Source organism: Neofelis nebulosa, chromosome 1 (genome assembly GCF_028018385.1).
Source record: "Neofelis nebulosa isolate mNeoNeb1 chromosome 1, mNeoNeb1.pri, whole genome shotgun sequence".
Taxonomy (NCBI): Eukaryota; Metazoa; Chordata; class Mammalia; order Carnivora; family Felidae; genus Neofelis; species Neofelis nebulosa.
In genome coordinates this window covers 193,964,668-193,987,954 of record NC_080782.1, presented here as the reverse complement: position 1 = coordinate 193,987,954, position 23,287 = coordinate 193,964,668, and the positions used below count along the sequence as shown (strand labels likewise).

At 37.6% G+C, this 23,287-nt stretch overlaps 1 protein-coding gene across 3 annotated transcripts in view; it reads left to right on the top strand.

Annotated features, from left to right (window-relative positions):
- Positions 1–23,287, top strand: part of UCHL3 (ubiquitin C-terminal hydrolase L3) — a 100,623-nt gene that overhangs the window by 49,264 nt on the left and 28,072 nt on the right. For 2 of the 3 annotated variants that reach the window (XM_058682862.1, XM_058682843.1), the window contains exons 1-6: positions 8,923–8,979; positions 9,097–9,108; positions 16,367–16,495; positions 20,751–20,907; positions 21,309–21,394; positions 23,221–23,268. In XM_058682862.1, coding sequence (XP_058538845.1) covers positions 8,938–8,979; positions 9,097–9,108; positions 16,367–16,495; positions 20,751–20,907; positions 21,309–21,394; positions 23,221–23,268 — 474 coding nt within the window. In that variant the 5' untranslated portion in view covers positions 8,923–8,937. Of the gene's footprint in view, positions 1–8,922; positions 8,980–9,096; positions 9,109–16,366; positions 16,496–20,750; positions 20,908–21,308; positions 21,395–23,220; positions 23,269–23,287 lie in introns of those variants that run through there. The other variant, XM_058682853.1, reaches the window with a different exon arrangement.

Below are 23,287 nucleotides of genomic sequence, written 5' to 3'. Positions count from 1 at the left end.
TGTGTGTGTGTGTGTGTAAGCAGGGGAGGGGCAGAGAGAGAGGGGGACACAAAATCCAAAGCAGTCTCCATACTCTGACCTGTTAGCACAGAGCCTGACACAGGGCTCAAACTCATGTACCATGAAATCATGACCTGAGCCGGAAGCAGAAGCTTAACCAACTGAGCCACCCAGCCCCCCCTTTTTTTGAGCTCTTAAACAAACAAACAAACAAACAAAATGAGCACTGACCAATGTATAGGAGGATGTCCAGAAAACTATGGCATGAACTCTGACCTCACAAGGGTTACAGTGTAATGGAGAAAATATAATTGACACACATGAAGCAAGTAATACTTCAATCTAAGCTTTTATTTTAGGGCTTTTTTTTTTTTTTTTTTTTTTTTTTTTTTTTTGTGCCAAGTGGTATTAGCCCAGCTCAAACTAGCCTGAGCAAAATAGCAAAATCATCGTCTCACAGGCATGGCCTCTGAAATGTAAGGGTAGAGCCAACTGCAAGAATCTCATAGAATTATGAGACTTGAATAGCAAAGGGCCCAAACTCTGTTTCTCAACTGTAATCTGACCTTCAATTTGTCTGTTGGCTTCATTCTCTTAGGCTTCTCCATATCCGCCTATGGACACATGACTTCTAGCATCTCTGAGGTCATAACCTGTGGTTTATAATCCAAAGGGAAAGAGAAAGCTGCTCTCCCATCTCAATTCTTAGAAAGGAGACCAATTTGCTTGTTTGGGTCATCTGCTTACCCCTTGGACCAATACTGGGTTTAGGGTGATGCAATACTATTCTTTCTCTATGTCCCCTGTTGTGGCCACAAGAGGTAGAATTGTATAATTGGCAGAGTCACTAGCAGCCAAAGGGATAAGAAGATGCACCCTAGGAGGTGCAGGTGAGGACAATGCCACAAAACTTGGATGAAAAGATACTGAAGGAACAAAAACAACAGATAGCCACTAAATACATTTACTAATACTGTATTATACTATTCTACACAGTCAGTGGATGTGGTAGGCAGAATAATGGGCCCCCAAAGATGTGTTAAAAGATAAACTGAGGCCAATTAAAAATTTTAAGAGTTTATTTGAGCAAAAATCGATTCCAATTGGGCAGTGCCATACCAGAAGTTGGTTAGGAACACTCCACTGATGGGAGCTCCAACAGAGATTTCAGAGAGAAACGGTGGAAGCAAAGTAAGGAAAATGTTGATTGGTGGTGGCTTAAGCCTAGTTGTCTAGTTATGATTTGTTTGCCCTTAGTATTTTGATCCCATAACCTTGAGGCATTTTTAGGCGCAGATTTTGGTTTGCTTACGTAGGCCACCACAGCATCAGAGCCATCCCAGTCTAATAATGGCCTCCATGTTTAATTAATTTAACAAATATTCACTTCTAAATCCCCAGAATCTATGAGAATACTGTGTTACATAGCAAGGGAGGATTAAATTTAGATGGAATTAAGTTTGCTAATCAGAGAATCTTTAAAAAGAATTTTTTTAAGTTTATTTATTTTGAGAGAGAGAAAGCACAAGTGGGGGAGGGGCAGAAAGAGAGGTGAGAGTGAGAATTCCAAGCAGGCTCTGTGCTGCCAGCACAGACAGAGCCCAATGTTGGGCTTGAACCCATGAACGATGAGACTGTGACCTGAACCAAAGTTGGATGCTTAACCAACTGAGCCACCTAGGCGCTCCTCAGAGAATCTTAAAATAAGGACATGTTCCCGGATTACTGAGGTGGGCCCAGTGTAATCACAATGGCCCTTATATGTAGAAGATGGTGATAGAGGAGTTAGAGTCAGAGAGAAAGTGTCAGTGGTGGAGGCCAAGAGCCAAGGAAGGCAGGCAGATTCTTGAAGCTGGAAAAGGAATGAAAATGAGTTCTCCCATCCAGGAGTCGAGCCTGCTAACACCTTGACTTTAGCCCAGTGAGACCTGTTTTAGACTTCCGACCTTCAGACTGTAAGATAACAAATTTCTGTTTTTTCAAGTCACAGAGTTTGTGGAAATTTGTTCCAGCAGTAATAGGAAACCATGACAGTGCTGGAGGCTGTAGAGTCACATAGGCCTGAATCTGAATCTAAATCTGTCTTCTCACACTCAGCTGTGTGACTTCAGGAAGGTGACCTTCCTGAACAACAGCTTTCTAATCTGTAAAACCGAGGCTATTCATTTTTGACTTACATGGTTTTTATTAAACGTTAAGTGAGACCACAAATGTAAAGCACATAATTGGTTCCTATTATCACCATCATGCTATTCAGTCCTCAAAAGAGGGGCGCCTGGGTGGCTCAGTCAGTTAAGCATCTGACTTCGGCTCAGGTCACAATCTCATGGTCCGTGAGTTCAAGCCCCGTGTCGGGCTCTGTGCTGACAGCTCAGAGCCTGGAGCCTGCTTCGGATTCTGTGTCTCCCTCTCTCTCTCTGCTCCTCCCCCATTCATGCTCTGTCTCTCTCTGTCTCAAAAATAAATTTAAAAAATTTAAAAAAAAAAGAAACCTATAAGCTATCTATATCATGCATCATCTCCATTTTAAAGATGAAAAAACTGAGGTTCAAGAATGTTAAGCAACATCACCTGGCTAATAGGGAAAACTTCCAATTCCGCTTTTAATTTACGGTCTGCAATCTAATTTCAGAGAACTCCAGAGGGACTCCCAGAGTAGGTGCCGAAATCCTTCTCAGCTGCCTTGTGCTAACTGAATGTTCTACTTATTCTCCAGGATATTCAAGAATATGAGTGATGGTGTGTGTGTGTGTGTGTGTGTGTGTGTGTGTGTGTGTGTTGTGGTGGGGGTGGGAGGTTGGAGATAGCAGTAGTCATCAATGGTCAACATAAGCAAAGATGCAGAATTGGGAATAAACCATGATCACTGATCCTAGATTCATAGAGGTTTTAGAGTTTAAAGCAGATTACGCAAATTCTTAGCCTTTTGGCCAACCTGGCCTACCCATGTATTTAAAACCAAACAAAGAAAACAAAACAAACTATATCAAAAACTGAGTAAGAATGCATTTAGATATGTTTTAGATGTTACAGTGTGTCATTGTCCCCACATTCCTTTTTCATTTCACCCGGCCAATTGGCACATTTATCTGAAACTTGCAAGACACAGGTTTCAACTTTTGGCTGAAAGTGACCTTATAGAGTCTCTTATTTAAAATAAGACCTAAGTAGGTTAAGTGCCTGGCTTATAGAAACATGGCTAGATTATGGTAGTCATGACTTCTGATCAAGTGGGGAGAATTATTAAGCTGTCCCACAGGCAGATGAGGCCAAATAATGTAAGGTTAGGATATGTTCTTAAGTACTGCAAAAAGCATATGTTTTGCAATGGTGGTTTGGCAATGAGATGCAGGTTCAAGGCAGGTGATGACAGCATCCATATCCATACAGTAGGAAGACAGCTAGACGGATTCCTATTTAGATAAATAATATAAGACAGTGAGTAGTCACAGTGGTACACCACAAATGAGTTATAGGTGTACAGAGAAATTGATCCCCATAGTTTTCTAGGGAAAACTGGGTGGCCCTGAGCCTAGAAGATTCCCTGGGCTGGTTAACACTGTGAGGACAACCTTATTTGATTGGCAGGTGTTATACAAATGCTGCATTTTATCCATTGTTAGATTCCTATTTTTTCACATTTGACATCTCAGCAATCACAATGCACATTGCATCAGATGGCTTCTTATAGTGACAGGTAGCCAGGCAGCAGCTGTGACCCAGTTATTTTTGTTAGTGCATGCATGAACTTGGTCACAGCTGATCAGCACTTCTACTGAGTTATGGGTATTGTTGGCTGTGTACTTACTATATTTAACTGCCATGTAAAGTGTCTTTAGAAAGATTATGCTTTGACTTGACCTAACAAAAGTTACTAGGTATGGAAATAGAACAATGGGTATCAGTAAGGCAAATATGGCTCATTGGAGTAATGACCAAAAATCCATGTTTTCTTACAAAACAACCCAATAATTTACAGTTCCTAAAAATAGGTAGATGGCCTTGAGTAGATAAAACAAAAAGGTAGCTTATTCCGGTTTAAGGTTGGAATAATTGCCAAATCACTCAGAATATAAAAATGAAACCTATAAGGATGGGAGAGCAGGTTTTGAGACACAACAACTTTTGTTAAGACATCAAACGTCACTTTGTCAGAAACACCCTGCTATTTTTGAGTAGAAGTTATTGAATTTTCATCAGTGGCTGAGAAAACGAATTAGTGAGTTTAGTAAAGTAAGAAATGGTGACAAACCTTGATATTCTTTGACAACCATCGAAATCAATCTGTCAGTGTTAAAGTCAATAAAAGTGCATGGATTATTTGATATTGCTGATCTGTATCACGTGGGGAGAAAGGTTGGGAAACACTGGAATACATAATAAATTCTACAGGGGCTTTAAGAAAGAATTTTAGGATGGATCAAGGATGAAAAGATGTGAAATTACAGCCAAAAACAACTTGAAAAATGTCCAGACTAATTCATGATCAATGAAAATAAAATGAGATATTTTACAGTGCACTAAGTTCTAGGATTTTTCTCTCTTTTAGACTCCTCTCTCATGCTCCTCACTTACCTCCTTTTTTTTCTTTTTATCCCCCTCCTTCTCATCCTCTCTCTCTCTCATTGTCCCCTTCCTTCTCCAACACTCCTCACACTCTTCTCTCAGGAAGAGACGTGTAGTAATGATATGCTGTTGCTTGTTTTCCTGCCAACTTGGATGTCCCTGGGTCTCAGTCTCCAACCTAAGTGGTTCATCAGTGGTGTGGAATTTTTCTGAATGGACAGTTCAGAGGAATTCTGGCACCTGCTGTTGTAACAATACTTTGTAGCCTCCTCCAATCCCCAGCCTATCTTCTGAGTACCCTTCTCTAACTGTCAGCATGTTCACTGCTCTTGTCTCTTTCCGGCTTTGAAAAGAATTCTAGATCTGGCTGCAGGAAATATAGGTTGAAGTCCCATTCTGCCACCTGTGAAACCTTGGGAAACAACTTAAACTCTCCAAGCGGTAGCTACTGTGTTTGTAATATGGTGACATCTCTCTCTCTCTCACCTGCCTGCTTGTCGGACTGTAGTGAGGATCAAACAAATGCGTGAGAAGGGTCAAAGTTTCTATGAAGAGTAAAGCCTGAATTAAGTCTGAATATATATTATTGTTTCATTGCTATAATAACATCTCACTTAGTTAACATAGTTGGACAGTTTACTAACAAATTAAGTTGTATTAACATATACATTTAAAAATTTCTGGAGGTAAAACTACACATCTTTATTCGGCTATTAGAATTTGAGCAAGTGTATCAATTACCTATATTCCTTTTAATTTGATTATTTAAAGTTTTGGCAGGTATAGTAATTAGTTGCTGCTAATTAGTTTGTTCTTACAAACTACCCCTTCCCCAACACACACAAATTCCCAATGTCCTACTACAAGCAAATATTTATTTAGCTTACATTTCTCAAGGGTTAGCAGTGGGTTGGCCAGTCTAGGCTGGGCTCAGCTGAGGTGGTTCCGCTGTGCTCCAAGTGTCTTTTGCTGTGTTTCTGGGACCAGCAGGCTAGCCCAAGCACATTCTTCTCAAGGCAGTGGCAGAAATGCAAGACAACACGCAGAAATACAAGCTCATTAAGGCCTAGACTTGGAACAGGCACGCTGTTATTTCTGCCCTACTTTATTGACTAAAACAAGTTACATGGCTGAACTAGGTGTCAAGGAGTGGAGAAATAACACACCTGATTTTCATTATTTGTGGTAGTTACGGTCTATAAAGTCACCATGAATACTGCTTTAGTAAATACAGAACCACTGCTCCCAGGGGAAATATTGGTTCCTGTGAGCCTCTGATAACATTTGCATCAACAGATCGATACATAACGTTGTTTTATGTGTTTCTTTTTAAAGACACCTCACCTAATATACATTGTTGAATCATTAACATCAAACTCCTGGCCGACAGCACCATAACTCATGCCTGAAGGAACAAATCTAACACATGTATTTTTGGTATAAGGCACATCACAGCCCTCTTGTGTTTGGGAACATCAGACAGAATGTCTGCACAATGCTTGGGGCCATATATACACTGAAATCATCAATAAAAAGTGCAAAAATGCAAAAAAAAAATATATATGGCACTAAATAGACTGCAAAAAGGACACTTGTTTCTAGGATGAGACCTGAAACAAGAAGGCAGAATATTGCCTGTTCACTCTCAGCTGGGAACTCAAGTTTTTTGCCACTACACATGTCTGCAAATAACTGTGGGAGTATTAATTTGGGGGACACAAATAATGTTAGCAGGTAGGCAGATTCAAAGTGCAGAATCCATGAATAATGGGGATCAACGCTACTTTGTCCTTTAGTGGAAAAATTTTTAAGGAGGTAGATGAAGGGAGAGTTAAAAAAAAATAGGGCCTATAATGCCTAATCTTGAGATCCATCTCAGATGTATTGAATCAAATCTGCATTTCAGACCCCCAGATGTTTTTGTATGCACATTCAAGTCTGAAAAGTACTTCCCTTTAATATGATGATAGGTACATTCATGCCAGAGAGTGGAAGTTAAACCCTACAAAAATTAGGGCTCTAGTGCAGAATTGTTATGAGTCTAAAAGTTTGGGGCATACAGGGACAAACTTTTTAAGGTGAAGAGTAACTTACTTCATCTTGCAACTCCTATAATGGAAAAGAGGCAGAGTAATTGGGCCTCTTTGGCTTTTCGAGAGCAGCATATGTGACCCTGGAAATTACAGCTATAACACATTTATTGGGTAACATGGACGGCTGACGGTTTGAGGGGGTTCCTGAGCAAGACAGTGCTCTGCAGCAAGTCCGTGCGGAAAGGCCAGCTGCCTTGCTGTTTGGCCCTATGTCTCAGCAGATCCAGGGGTACTAGAGATGTCCATGGTGAGTGAGTAAGGGTGTATGTGGAGTCTTAGGTAACCCTAACAGGAGAATCACAGGGAAGAACCTCAGGGCTCTGGAGCAAGGCCATTCACTAACAGCAGGCCATTTGAAAAGCAGCCCTGGCATGCCACTGAAAGCCTGGCCATAAAACTCAAGTATGATGCAACTATAGCTGCTTATCATGAGCTGGACATTTCAGACTTACCAACTCACTCTAGGGGGGTTTAACAGCAATCTGTCAGATGGATAAGGAGAAAGAGGAATCAAAGTTTTGGAAATTCCTTGGAGGTCAAACATCGGTGGCCAGAATATGAGTGGGAAAGTTGGAAGTTCTTCGAGAAAGCCAAACTCAGCGCAATAAAATTATTCCTTTTTTTTTCACTCGTAAAAGCTCCTCTCCCTGAATGCCTTCTATTGGGAGCAGAGTGGTAAATGCACTCTACCCCAAGTCAGATCTCTGGAGTTATCATTGACAATTTAGGCTCACCAAAGGGATATCCTATTAAAATGGTTTCTATTTAATTTGTGCCTCCTTCTCCATCTCCGTGGTTTATTGCCTTAATTCTCTCATCATTTCACCCTTGCAAATATCCTACATTATTGACAAATTAAGTTTCTGCATATCTGATGATTCTCTTCATTCCTCAAGTATTTGTCGAGCATCTATTATGTATCAGGCACTGGGGTAGGCTTTGGGGAAACAGTGTGAAGAATTTAAAAAGACACTCCTGCAAGCCTCATGGAATTTACAGGCTGGTGGAAGAGAGATATGAAAATCCTGCTTAAAAGCCTTCAGTGTTTCCCTGCTGTTTACAGAGTGAAGCCCAGATGTCTTGATGGGACTGTCCCTCCTTACCCCTCCAGCATCACCTCCAACCAAAGCCCTTCAATCTTGCAGGCTCTGCAGCCACAGTGCACACTTCACTTCTTCTGAGCATAATCAGATATGCAGAAACTTAATTTGTCAATAATGTAGGAAATTGCAAGAGTGAAATGAGAGAATTAAGGCAATAACCATGGAGATGGAGAACGAGGCGCAGATTAAACAGAAACCGTTTTAAGAGGGTATCCCTTTGGTGAGCCGAAATTGTCAATGATAACTCCAGAGATTTGACCTGGGGTAGAGTGCATATTACATTTCAAGGGCCCTCTCCAGCGTGACACCTTTTGCAGGGAACCTCTGGACACACCTCCCCTCTTTAGCTGCACGTCTCTTCAGTTCTACATCTCATGCTACCACTATCATATATGTATCACACTTCGTTGCCATTTTTCATTCTTCTGCCCACCTCTTCTACTCTACGGTGAGTGCAGTGTCTGATTCATAATAGGTGCTTGACATTTTTTTCATAAATAACTAAATAGGTATATAGAGAGCAACCCCCCTCCCCCCTCCCCCCGACACACACACACACACACACACACACACACTCTCTCTCTCTCTCTCTCTCTCTCTCTCTCTCTCTCTCTCTGCAATAGCGGGTAAGGCTAACATATCACCTCTGCACCGTGGCAAAGGAGCTTTTGGGACTTGACTCCTGGGCATTCCCTGGCCTTCAGGCCTCCTGATGCATGGCAATCCCGTTGTTCGCTCTTAGAATAGGACTCAGTGGCGCGCCCCCTAGCGCCTCCAGATGAAGCTGCAGGAACGGGAGGGCTCCCGCGAGCATGAGGTCCCAGGCCCGCGCAAGGCGCAGGCGTAGCACGCGAGCGCTAGGCTCGGATGGGAACAGTCCAAGTGAGAGGGGAGCTGGCTGTGGATTCAGATTCTTTTTCCTTTTTCAGTACGGAGGTGGCTTTTCTTCTCTTCTCCGATTATATCTTAATTTAAAATGTAAGACTTGAGTGTGGCTCTGCAGGGAACTAGAAAAGCACTAGAGTGTTTTGTCAAGCTGTTTTTCGTTTTTCAGCACCCCTCCCTGGGGGGGGGGGGGTGGAGGAGGGTTGGACGGTCCCAGGTCAGAGCGCGCGGGGGCGGAAGCGGCGGCGGCTGCTGCTGTCAGAGCTGGAGAGGGGCCGGGCGGAGCGGCCATGGAGGGTCAGCGTTGGCTGCCGCTGGAGGCCAATCCCGAGGTGTGCGCTGCTTGGATCTCGGCTTGAGGCCGCGGGCATGGGCGGAGGGAAGCGGGATGCCGCGGCTAGTCCAGAGCAGTTTGTTTCTATAAATTGTGTTCTCTGTTCCGTTTTCAGGTCACCAACCAGGTGAGTGAGGTGTCTGTCGCTGGGGACCCCGGAGCCCTCCCTGCCTGCCTGCACCTCTGATCTTCCTAGGAATCTGGAATTAGATTCAGTGAGGGCCCCTCTTGCTCTGCTTCATACGGGTGTGCCCCCTTTACGGCCGTATCCCTACCACCTAATTCCTGGAGATGCTCCCGGCTGTTTCAGCCCTTCCTCTGGGGCCATTCCCCTGTCATCCTGGGGTCTGGGTCTGAGGCTTGTGGCACATTGACCCTGTATTCCTATTTCTCTTCCCTCTTCGTTTTGCCTCCTGCTAGTGCCAATTCCATAATTTCCCAACTCCTGTACCTTCTGGGTGACTAATTTGTCTACACTACCTGACTCCAAGCTTTGAAAACTCGCCCACCCAGTCCTTGTAATTTCATCCACCGCCTGCACTATGAAATCATCTTCCAATCATCTTCTCTTGCTCCATCAAGTCACTTCTCTTCCCCGCCACGCCCCCTTTCTCTTCCAGTCCCTTAAAACTGGAATTTAGTTGTTTCTATACCATAGAAAGCTCAGTATAATAGTTCCCACGCCATTCTTGGCCCACCTACAAACACTTCAAGTTCGTCTGGCTATTGAAGGTTCAAGTTTGGGGTAGGAAACGAGAACATCTCCCAGCCAGTCCATTAAAAGTTATTGTGCTACCAGGTATAAACTTTTGATTTGCTCAGGTGTATTTTATCTTAACCTGTTTTAAATTCTCATCAGCTCATTTACTTTTTATGGCCCTTTTAGCTTGTCATCTGATGTACGTTCCCGGCCCCCCCCCCCTAATTTTTCTTTTCATCATCAAGGAATAATGATTCATCACATACTTGATTTTTGGTTTTCAAAGCTTGTAGAAAAATTCCTTATATACAGAAAGTAGATAGAAACCCTTTATCTTAATGTTGACAGTAAATCTTTCATCTTATGCAGTTTATTTTATGTTTTTGAAATGACTCTGGAACTCTTGTCTCTTTAGTAATCCTGAGATGTACAAAACTTAAAACCCTGCATATATCTTTTATATTGTGCTTTAGATGGCATTCTCTATATGTATGTTAATTTTCTTTTGTTTCCCCCTTTTGAAATTTGCTGTTCATTTTTTCCTTAAAATAGTTTCACCCCTTTGTAAAGAGAGAAAAATCTTTAGGCTGAAGAAATCATTTGCACCTTCTGATTTAGTCCATAGGGGAGACCTAATCCAAAGCTATTTTTATACCTTTGTGAGAAATCAATTTACCATGTATCTGAACTTTGTTCTTTTCCATTGATCTTTGTGTCTGTTCTTTTCCCGATACCACATTGTTTTGATTATTGTAGTTTTATAGTAAATCTTGAAATCAAATAGTATGAATCCTCCCACTTTGTTTATTTTTGAAATTGTTTTAGTTACTTTGCCTTCCCATATAAATTTTAGAATCGACTTGTCAAGTTGTACAAAAAAATCATGGTTTTGATGGTAAATGTGTCTAAATATGTAGATTTAGTTTGGGGAAAATTAACATCTTAACAATATTGAGTCTTGTATTCCATTAAGATAGTATATCTCATCATTTGCTTAAGTCTTTGATTTCACTCAACAGTGTTTTGTAGTTTCACCGTATAGGTCTTGCATGTATTTTGTTAGATTTATACCTAAATATTTGTTACTATTGTAAATGACACTGTTTTAAAATTACAATTTCTAATGTCCATTGCTATGTGTAGAAATATAGTTGATTTTTATATGATGGCTTGTATCCTACTACCCTGCCAAATGCGCTTATTCTGGTGGCTTTTTTGTCGATATTTTGGGATTTTTCTATATAGACAATCATATTCTGTGTGAATAGACTGTTTTTACTTCTTCCTTTTCAATCTGTGTGCTTTTTATTTCTTTTTCTTTTTTGCATTTGTTGGGACCTTTAATACAAAGTTTTCTGCCTTCGGTGGAAAACATTTGATCTTTCATCATTAAGTATGTTAATTGTAGGGGTTCGGTAAATGCTTTTTGTCAGATAAAGAAGTTTCTTTCTTTTCCTAGTTTACTGAGAGTTTTTATCATGAATCCATGTTTAATTTTCTTAAATGGCTTTTCTGCATCCCTTGAGATACTCTTTTAAGAAATAATACCAATTGTATATAAACATAGAAGAGGAGGGACACTTACCAATTCATTTTATGGCCAGCATTACCAGACAAGCCATAATAAGAGTAACTGCAGACCAGTATCCTTCATGGGATCTAAAAAGCTTTAACAAAATATTAGCAAATTGAGTGTAGCAATGCATAAAAAGAATACTATTTCATGACTAAGAGCAGTTTATCCAGGGATCGCACAGCTGGGTTCACCATTCAAAAGTCAATCAATGTAATTAGCCATATCAAGAGACAAAACTATTTTTGGTGATATTATTTGTTAATAAGATATAAATTTATTTAACTGGAAACTTACATATTGTGATCCAGCTGCCAATGGACCTTGTTCCTAGGTAATCTTAATATTAACTATAAAACACATTCACTTTAAAGAAACACAAACACACATGCACATTTACTTATTCACATAGATTAAATGATATTTGCGGAGCACCTTTTCTAATGCCAGGTATCTGAGAAGGAGCTGGTTATTCTTTGGTGATTAAAATATTCATGGTTTTCTGCTTTTCAGTGGGAAGATAGACAATAAACAAGTAAGCAAACAATTAGCAATTGTTTTAAGTGCAATGAAAAAATTAATAGGGCACTGTGATCAAAACCATCAGGAGAAACATAATAGGTTCGTTGGTGACAGGAGGCCAGTCTGAGGTGACATAAACAGGGAAAAAGATGTTATTTAGTGTATGATTTGACACTATTTCTGGCTTGTTTTGGCAGGGTTCAGTTTGTTTTAAATTTATTAAAGAAGTAATGTGATTTTAGGGCAGAATGAGCAAATATTTTAGAAGTGATTGGTTTTAACCAAAATTTTTGTGCTTGGTTTTAATTCTTTATATGTTAGTGACAAAACTGAGACTAGAAAATGAACAGAAATTTGATAACTGACTTAGAATTTGGAGAATAAATTAAGCCACAGATAAACCCGAACAATATCCATCCCCACACTCTCTATTTCTTCAACTTAATGGAATCTTAGGTATTTTACTTGGTACAATTTGGTAGTTGCATACGTTATTATACTCTTAGTTTTATGTTCTAATGATGCCTAGTTTGTAGGAAAATGATTGACATATTTATTATATAGAGATCATTATTAACTGTTAGACCTTAACTAGTAACCATGTGTCTCAGTAGATGTGGTAAGCAGTGATTTTTCTTGTTGATTAATGTGCTGTCAATCCATTCTAAGGATATTTTGTCATGTTACAGGTAGGACTTACCCGGAATAAAATCAGGTGATAAAAAAAAATTATTCTCATTTAACTTCTAGTTACTCTCTACTTCTTCTAGCAATTACTGCTTATATATATTTATTAGTAGTAATATCAAGTACTAAATAAGCATAATTTCTGTTACAATCTAAATCATTAACAAATGAGTAATAAGGTGGAGTCTGTCACTGCCCTGAGCATGCCACTAAAGACCAGAAAAAGTGGCTTAAAACAAATTTGAAAGGAAAGTGAATGTTATTTTTCTGTTTTCTTAAATTTACAAAATCAGAGTTTTTGTTATTTGACTGTCATCTAAAAAAGGAGGAAGAATTCATTATAAGTTAGGGGCAGAGGGTAACAGTTTTTCACGTAGGGAAGTCTAGTTTGTGTGCAAAGACCTGGAGGGAAGAGGTGGTTATAGACTCTTTGTTCATTGTGGCTAAAGTTAGAGAACACCATATAAAAGAAGATACTTCAGTGAAAGAAAAGTAAATAGGGATGAGAGCAGCCTGGAGCTTTGCGAGTGGGTTCTGGCCATGTGAATTTGAACAATGCTGTAATCTCCCAGACTCCGTTTTCTCATTGGTAAAAGGATCTAATAAAAGCTACCTTGCTCCTTGCAGTAAAGGTGAAGTATATTAAACCTTCTAGCATGCTTTCTGATACATGATACTTTTTAAAAATATTTACAAATAATTTTAAATGGTGTTTATTTGGCGGAAAAATTTATCATTTGACCATAGAATTAAAAAAAAAAAAAGTTGCCTCATATTTTAAGGGCACATATCCTAAATTACTCATTTTTCTTGATTGGCCAAAATTACAGTGGCATTTGAAAATTTAGTGGGCTAATCGGTCAGAATTTTGTTATTACCCAATGTTTAGAAAGGCCAGATTGGTATTAGGTTGTAAATCCTTTTATCCCGCTTGATGCAAACTGCATGCTTCTATTGTGTAGAGATGGCTTTGGAAATGCATATACAGAATACTCTGTGGGTAGTCTGGAGAAATTTTTTTGGAATAGTTTTAAGGTCATTACTTTGAGTTTTTCTCCCAGTTTTGTAAATTTAACTAAAACATGTGTATCAGTTCTATAGATTTTTATAACTTACAAACTACATATAACTATTATAAAAATAACACATTTTTTTTAAAACTGGAAAATAAGAAGTTGAGTTCACATCACCCAAGCTAACTGTAGTCAATATTTTTATGTATGTATGTATGTATGTATTTTTAAGCAGTCAATATTTTAGAGAATTTCCTTCCAATCATTCTCTATTTACATAGGATAATTTTAAACACAGATGCGTTTGTTTAATTATCAAAGTAGGACAGCTTCATGATTAAAAAAAAAAAGAGAGAGAAGTAAAAGTTGAAGACCTTCTTCCCCACCCTTTCTCCACTTCCCAGAGGTAGTTACTATTAATAGCTGCTTTTGTTTTTGCATTCATAGATGACTTCCTGTGTGAATCTTACAGCAATCCGGAATCAGAGGATGCAACAAATGTACTTGATAGATATTGATTGGCCTTTTTATGTCAATCTCTTTGAGATTTGCAGTATGAGTAAAAATTTAAGTGTGATTCCAGTTAAAATGTAGCCATTTTTATGTTAATGTAGTCATTCATTCCTGTTACTAATCATTCTTTCTACAGTGGCTGCCTTGGATCTTAGTATTTTTCATCCTTAATAGCTTTGGCTGACCTGGAGTAAGACTGTCCCTAAAATGTTTCACTGTTACTTCCAGTTTGCAGCATAGATGTGTTTCTCTGTTACGTGTACCATGCTGTTTTATAATTTTATGACAGTGTGACTTTTTGGGGTGTATAAAATTAACAAATTTAAATCCTCTTATCAGGATTTATGATTCTTTTCCCTTTGGAGCTTTCAATCCTAGGCAGATAGTATTCTCCTATCCAAGTTCTAACCAGGCTCAACCCTCCCTAGCTTCCAAGCTCAGAGGAGACCAGGGCACCTTCAGGGTGGTATGGCTATAGACTGGGCAGGCAGTGTTCTGTGTTGATTAAATGAATGCCTGGTTTTCGATTAGAAGCCAAATATATCTTTCCTCCTTATTTAACATGACACAAATACAAATGAACATATTTTAAATTTTTAAAAAAATATTTATTTACATTTTGAGAGAGAGAGAGGGGGACAGAGAATCCGAAGCCTGCTCGAGCTGACAGCAGCGAGCCTGATGCCGGGCTCAAACTCATGAACCATGAGATCATGACCTGAGCAGAAGTTGGACACTCAACCGACTGAGCCACCAAATGAATATGTTTTAAATATTCATGATAAATATAGCTTAATGGACATCCATAGACATACAGATGGCAAGATTATCTGTTAAAATAGGGATGTGATCTTCAGTTCAACAAATAAAACTTGAGTGTCTTTGGGTTAGCCAGGTACAGTGCTAGGCGATGGGATTAAAAAGATGATAAAGACACAGTTCCTTCCCTTGATTTGTGGGTCAGTTTTAATTCTTTCTGGTTTCTAGATCAAATTGAATATAGAGAAGGGCATAGACTAAGGATTTTGGAGAAAGTGGAGAACAGAGAGGGAAGTAGTTTGGAGTACTTGAGTGAACTTTATTAAAAGTGTAGAATCAGATGAAGAATAGTTATGCTATAGAAGAGTCCATTGATTTCTGTGGCCTCAGACTTTGGAAAGCATGTGACTTAAAGAAACTTATAGGTGTTGAGTACATTCTACCAAGAGTCTTTTAATTCAATATATTTCTTATTAAACCTATCTAGGACCTTATTTTTGACCAGCCATATTATCGTTAGAGTTTCTTTGCCAGGCCGAGAAGCAGAGAGATGGAAAGTAGCCCTTTAACTGGGAAAGTCTTTTCTTACAGAACCTGACTATGTGAGATTAATGGCACTGTTCATGTGGCATAACATGCTTTCTGTTGGTTTTATAAGATCTCAATTGATGGTCCAAGTACATGTGATCATTCTTCAAGGAGAAATACTCAAGGCACCTTAGTTTCAAACTTCAGATAGTGTTAGACTGGTAGATAACTTATATTCTTGAGGTAAGGAATAATGATGCATTTTTAATACATTTTTTTTCCTCTCCTCCTTTTTTTCTCCTCTCACCTAAAACTTATTTTGTGGTGGTGTACTTTTGTAAATCGTCAGCTTCATTCAACACAAACATATATTAAGACTTTATTGGGAAATTGACATTATTCATATTACTTTTTCTTTTTACCTCTGCAGTAGATTAGGGTCTGACATTTTATTTTCCTGTGAAATCTTAAGAGTTTAAAAAAATACTAATCTTCAGTTATACTCGTTTTACCAGGTATGAGAGACAGTGAAGTTGAGTGGGGTTCATTGTGTACTAGAAGTCAGGAAGCCAGTTTACTTCTAGCATTTTCTGGCATTCATATATTCACTTGGACTCTTTTGGCTTTATGTACTTTTTGCTCATTGATGTAATTTGTGGTATCTGTCTATCTTTAAACCTCAGGCGTCATTTTTGGTAAGTAGGATAAACTGTGTTGATCATCTAATATAATTGTTTATTTGAGAGAACTTAAAATACGTCTTCTTAAAAGCCATTGTAGTGAAAATGAGTTTAACATATCAACCAAGCTAAGCTGTATGTGTTTGGTGAAGTCCTGGCTTATTATGTTCAATCCCAAAGTAATGGATTTTGAAAAAAAGGGATTTTGCTTAATATAAACTTTTAATGTTTGTTAATTAATATAAATAAATTGCTATCTCTTCTCACCCTATTCGTGGAAAACCTTTACTTTTCTTGCTGAACATTAGTAATAAGTATACCTTGCATTCACTTTATATATTAAATGTGCAGTAACACATGTTATTTCCCTGTTAATGTTGCAATGTTTGTTTGTTTTCAACTTTTACCAGTTTCTCAAACAATTAGGTCTACATCCTAACTGGCAGTTTGTTGATGTATATGGAATGGATCCTGAACTTCTTAGCATGGTACCAAGACCAGTGTGTGCAGTGTTACTTCTCTTCCCTATTACAGAAAAGGTACTTGTTAACTGAGATGAAGTCTCTGGTAAATGTAATGATGTTCTCTTTCAATGTTGAGTTAAAAACATGGTCTGCTTTAAGAATAAATGACTCCCTTCTTGCATAAAATGAGGAAATCTAGGGGCCCCTGGGTGGCTCAGTCGGTTGAGCGTCCAACTTTGGCTCAGGTCATGATCTCATGGTTTGTGAGTTCAGGCCCCGCATCAGGCTCTGTGCTAACAGCTCGGAGCCTGGAGCCTGCTTTGGATTCTGTGTCTCCATCTCTCTCCCCCTTCCCTGCTTGGTCTCTGTCTCTCTCTCTCAAAAGTAAATAAACATTTTTACAATTTTTAAAAAATATGAGGAAATCTAAAAGACATCTTAGGGGCACCTGGGTGGCTCAGTCGGTTGACTGTCCAGCTCTTGGTTTCAGCTCAGGTCATGATCCCAGGGTCCTTGGATCAAGCCCTACATTGGGCTGAGTGTGGAGCCTGCTTGGGATTCTCTCTGTCTCTCTCTCCCTCTCTCCCTCTCTCCCTCTCTCCCTCTCTCCCTCTCTCCCTCTCTCCCTCTCCCTCTCCCTCTCTCCCTCTCCCTCTCTCCCTCTCCCTCTCCCTCTCTCCCTCTCTCCCTCTCCCTCTCTCCCTCTCCCTCTTTCCCCCACTCACATGCTCTCTCTCTCTCAAATTAAAAACATAAAGGACATCTTAGAAACTTAGTTTTATTAAAGAGCTGATATTTAGATTTTGATTTATAAATTCACAATAAAGCCCTGAATTAGACTTTTAAACTTGGGTAGTTTTCTTCTTTTATAAAATATGATTAGTTTGCCTCAGCATGTTTCGATATCACATTTAGTCACATTTTGATGTATATACTTTAGAAATGTTAAGTACTAGAATAATCTTAAATCTGTCTTAGAGAAGGTATAAATAAATAATATTCACATTTTAAGTATATGTGTAATTGTTTCCAATCCATAATTAAAAACAAGTCTTTAAGGAGGAAGGTATAATTAATGATAGGGGTTACATTATTTTCAGAATAAACTTGATATGTGTGGAAATCATTAAGTTTAAACACAGCTTAATTGGCAGGTTTAGGATGTGTTGGGGATTATAATTATCTATTTTTAGAGTTTGATATTTGATTTCAAATCTCCATATTTCAGCCTTTTCTTAGAATGTCATATAGATATATGCATTTTGAAACCAACATTTTTAAGTTCATTGTGAAACAGCTTTTGAGACTATATCCTTCTGATTTCTATTTTTAAACTTAACAATAGGATGAACTTAGTATCTGTGAAAGATGAAGAAGTGAATGTTTGGGAAGATGTGGGAGAAGTGTTGGTGACTTTGTCATATACATGCTCAGGCCATGTTATTTTTCAGGAATAAATGGAGCCAAGTCTTACAGAAATTAAGAATTAGGCTTTGTTCAGTCCTAGAAATTTCTGGATAATTTTCTTTATGCCATAACTAAGAAGTAGCCTCAGTTTAATATAAATAAAAAATACTGAAATAGTTCTCTTTTCTAGTTAAAGTTCTACCAAACAAATTATTTAATTGAAGAAGGGGTATTTCTTGGGGCACCTGGGTGGCTCAGTCCGTTAAGCGTCTGACTCTTGATTTTGGCTTATGTCATGATTTCATGGTTTCATGAGTTCAAGCCCCATGCCACGTCAGGCTCTGCGTTGGTGGTACGGAGCCTGCTTGGGATTCTCTGTCTTCCTTTCTCTATCCATCCCCCTCTTGTACTATCTCTGTCTCTGTCAAATAAATAAAATTTAAAAAATTTTAAAAAAGAAGGGATATTTCTTCATATTTGCTGTTTGTAATATAGAATTCAAAGTTATTAATTTCTTAGTGATTATCCATTATTAGACCAAACTACTTTTAATGGTGAGGTTGTAATTATTCTGAAATTTGAGGAGGGGTTAGGACACTTAAGTTTACTCTCTTAGTCCAATGTTATTCTCATTTTTTTTTTTTTTTTATTACTAAAGTAAGCCAATAGCTATCCCAGGACCCCAACTGTAAAGAATAATGAAAAGAAAAGAAAAAAAAAAAAAAAAGCTTAAAGCTTAGGCTTTCTTAGTTGGTGTTATACAAATGTGAGTTTATGGTCCAAGTTGGAAATTTCCCAAAACATTGAGATGTATGACCTACCTTTTTTTTTTTTTTCCTTATTAAAGAATAAATTGGATTTGGTCTCCTTCATGTAGTGGGTCATCAGTTTTTAAAAAAGCATGTTGTCCTTGTCAGTAGGACTCTTCATTTAGTGGATAACCCGTACTGAAAAGGTCATTGGACCCATTGTTAGAAAAAAACCACAATTCTAAAATATTAAAGCGAAGAATATAATGGCATCTGCCATGTTTGGTTGTTTCTTACAATTTGGCATATTTCCATTTCAGTTCATGAGGGACATATTAAAGTCACTCAAAGGGTATCTAGTGGATGTTTTAGGAGATACAAAGTGTTTCAGTCTTCTGTGTTCTGATATAGAAAGTGATTATGTAATTGCACATGGCTAAAGCATACTAATACCAAAAGAACTGTCATGGATACTTCGTTACTCTTTAAAGAAAGTCAGTTATGGTGATTTAAATGTGTGCTTCATTGTAGTGTTTACTCACCAATGAATTGCAAGGGAAGAGGCTATAAATTTCTCTCTGATATTTTTGTCTCTTGACCCTGTGTTTTCACTTTAGTCTGCTGTTAATAACTTTTTCTCCTATGCTTGCTCTGTGTCATTTTAGGATTTTTCTTCTTAAATGTTAAATCTTGAGAAGTTGCCAAATCTCATTTTGCTTTGTCAGCAAAGAACACTGATATTAAACAACGGTAAACTAAGCTGTAGGACCATATAAACATTTCAGCATAAGCTTACTATATTGAATCTTTTACAGTTTTTATCAGTTAAAGTCATATGAATGAATTAATGATTCAGAATTTATTCTGAAAATGTAAATTAAAAATTTGATTTTGAAGCAAATTCATAAAAATTATTATTTTTATTAATGTTTATTATTTTTTTTTTTTGAGAGAGAGAGAGAGAGAGACAGAGCACAAGTGGGAGAGGGGCAGAGAGAGAGGGAGACACAGAATCCGAAGCAGGCTCCAGACTCGGAGCTGTCAGCACAGAGCCCGACACGGGGCTCAAACTCACGAGTCATGAGATCACGACCTGAGCTGAAGTCAGATGCTTAATTGGCTGAGCCAGTCAAGTGCCCCCATAAAAATGATTTTTTAAGGCATATATACATTTGTTGTTAGAGGCAGTTTCTGAATTATGGGTTTACTGTAGACATCATTTGTTTCCTTAATTGCAAGGATCAGCCATCTTTTTCTGTGGAGGGCCAGATAATGAAGACTTTCAACTTTGCAGGCCTACAGAGTCTGTGGTAAAACTATTGTACTTTGCTTTTTAGTGTGAAAACAGCCATAGACAATACAAAAATAAAACTTTTCTTATGAGAACAGGCAGCGGGCCAGATTTGGCCACTAGGCTATAGTTTGCAGATTTCCTACTTTATTGGATTCTGAACGTTATAGAACAAAACAATAAAATCATCTTTCTACTCTCTCCCTCCTCCTTCTCGTCACTCGTTTTTTAACCTCTTTATTATTTTTTAACCTTTTTTTTACAATTAGGAAAATGAGACACAGAGTCATTAAGTAACTTGTGAAATAATAATAATCACGCAGCAAGTAATAACGGAGCCAGGATGTGGGCTTAGGCAGTCAGGTGTAGAGCACACACTTCTGACATTCATTATTGCCATATTGTTTTTAAATCAGTTATTATAGATAATGGTGAACGTTTGTTATGAATACAGTATGCTAAGAATTTGTTAGTACAGTATGATTTAACAATATAGAAATGTAAAGAAAAGAGTGTTTTATTCTAAAGATGAGGTAAAAGTCCTCCAGTAATCTATGGTCGCAGAGATAACCTGTTAAATTTTTGTATACTCTTTCAGATTTTTCAATGCATACATAAAGTATATTTTTTAAAAACATAAATGAGAACCATGGTAATAAATATTGACCTAGAACCACCCTATAATCATGGACAGACTTCTGAGTCAGAATATATAAATCTATTTTATTCTTTTTTAAGTGCTTTATAGGATTCCATTAAGATATGCTGTAGTATGTTAACCAAATGCCCATTAATGGGTATTTAGAAGTTTCCTGGTTTTGTGTTTGAGTACTTTTTAACGTATTGTTTTCATAAGTAGACTATTGACTTTTTTTTTAAATAGTATGAAGTATTCAGAACGGAGGAGGAGGAAAAAATAAAGTCTCAGGGACAAGATGTTACATCATCAGTGTATTTCATGAAGCAAACAATCAGCAATGCCTGCGGAACAATTGGACTCATCCATGCTATTGCCAACAATAAAGACAAGATGCACTTTGGTAAATAATTTTTTATTCCTGCTTGTCCATCACCTCCCCCCAACCCCAGCCACCAGAAGTCATGAGTTGACTTACTGAGCAGTAGGTGGTGCTGTGGTTCTTTCTTTTAAAGTATCAAATAAAGCATTTTCCTTTCTTTTTCTTCTTTTTTTTCCCCTAGTGGGAATGTATATACTGTTAGAAGAAATATTAATCTTTCCCATTCTTTTATAATGTTGATAAAAATGAGGTTTCACAAACAACTTAGAGCCTATCATTTATCCCAGTATTCTTATATTCCCAACTTAGCAATGAAAGGGTTTTTATCTAAAAAAAAAAAAGAGCATGCTTCTAGTATTTTCATATATCAGTGTCTTTGAGATAACAAACCTTCTCAATTTTATCTTCTTTAATATTCTCAGAATCTGGATCAACCTTGAAAAAATTCCTAGAGGAGTCTGTGTCAATGAGCCCTGAAGAACGAGCCAGATACCTAGAGAACTATGACGTCGGTACCTTCTTTCTGTCTCGATCTCATTTACGGGCAAAGTTTTGTGGGATTGTAGATACTTTGGGGATGTTTGTCTTGAAACGTTAGTTTTGAGCAATTACGGATTTTATTGTGTCCGTTAAAAAAGACCTTCTGTACTTCATGTAGCATTACCTGAAATATCCATAAATGTTGATGAATTGCCACTTCTTTTCTACATCTAGAGCTGAATGACAGAAAAAAAGTTTGATTTACAAATTTTTTAAATATCTTATGATTGACTATTCCTTACCACTCCCTCCCCATAGTAAATAGATGCCTGCCAATGCCCCGTGTGTGTTTCACTGGGAATTTGGAACAAGGCTGAAGACCAGTGGAAAAAACAATGGCTTAAGGCTAGATGTCAGATCATATGTTAGCTATTCTATCAGCTTAGTAATGTTTTTGCCTGGGTGAAGACATAATCTACTTGTACCATTTCATAGAATTGTTTTAGAATGACATTTAAATCTTACTGGTTTTGGACTCTTATTTTTCTTTTGAAGGACTTTTAAACTTTAATTAACACTACTAGGTAGATGTTAAGTTCTTTGGAATTAGAAGGAGTATAATGTACAGATTATTTGGCTAGAAAAATGCCTTACACAGAGTTTGTGTCCAATAGATTCATTGATTTCATCATGTTTTAGCATTCTTACCTACTTTGACTACCTTAAATTGTTTTTTCTTTAAAAAACCTGCAGATCATAAAACATCTTTATTTTACACAAAAGTAAATTAAACAACATAAAAGTCACCAGTAATCCTACCAATAAGAAGTAGCCGCCATTATTAATATTTTTATAGGGAGTATATATGTATATACACAAGTTTTTAAAACAAAAAGTTGATCACACTGTAATATTGTTTTATAACTTGCTTTTTTCACTTAACTTATCACAAACGTATACCATACCAGTAAGTATATATTTGACATCATCATTTAATGGCTGCATAGCTTTCCATTGTACAGTATTTTATTTTACCAATAAATTATTGTTGGTAATTTAATACTTTTCCTCTTTATTCACTATTGAAAGAAATACTACAAGGTATATTATTTTAGCTAAATGTTTGAAAATGTCCTTAATTATATATACTTATGTACAGTTATATGTAAATACAGAAACTCCCAGAAGAGAAATTGCTGGATCAAACAATTTGCATGTTTTTAAGGCTTTGATACTTATTGCCAAATTGCCATTCATAAAGGTTGTACTTTTCACCCGAAAATGACTACTTTTGCCCATTTTCTTCATGTTTGCTAATAGTGGGTACTGTAAGGGCATTTTTTTTTTCTTAAGTTCAGAAAACTGAAATCTCTAGCTTCTGATAAATGCATGCTTTTTGCTCCACATATTTAAACTGCTGACTGAAGCTGCATGATTAAGCATAACTACAGCCAGAGCCGCAGAGGAGCATGTAACCTGGAGAAACAGATGAGATCAGCTTTTTCAGTCTCTATCTGTGAGATGCTTACTTTATTCTAGTCCCAGTTGAATGAAGTGTTAAGTGTTAGTTCTAACAAATAATTTAAATGACTCCCACTTAACACCTGGAAATTACAAATAATCAAATATTCAGTTTCCTGAGTCTTCAGGGATTTGTGGGTTAGAAAGTACAGCAATTCATTTGGTTACTCAGAAATCATTCTTAAATATGTAATGCTAAACTGTTCCTAAACTTCTTCCAATTTGTTGTTTCTTAACAAAGCTTTAGATGTTAAAACTTAGCATTGTTGTTTTCTTTTAGAAAGTTGGACACGGTCATTTTTTTCCTGTTAATTCCTTGTGTTCTCATTACAGGCTATCCGAGTCACTCATGAGACCAGTGCCCATGAAGGTCAGACTGAGGTATTTCCCATTTTTCAAA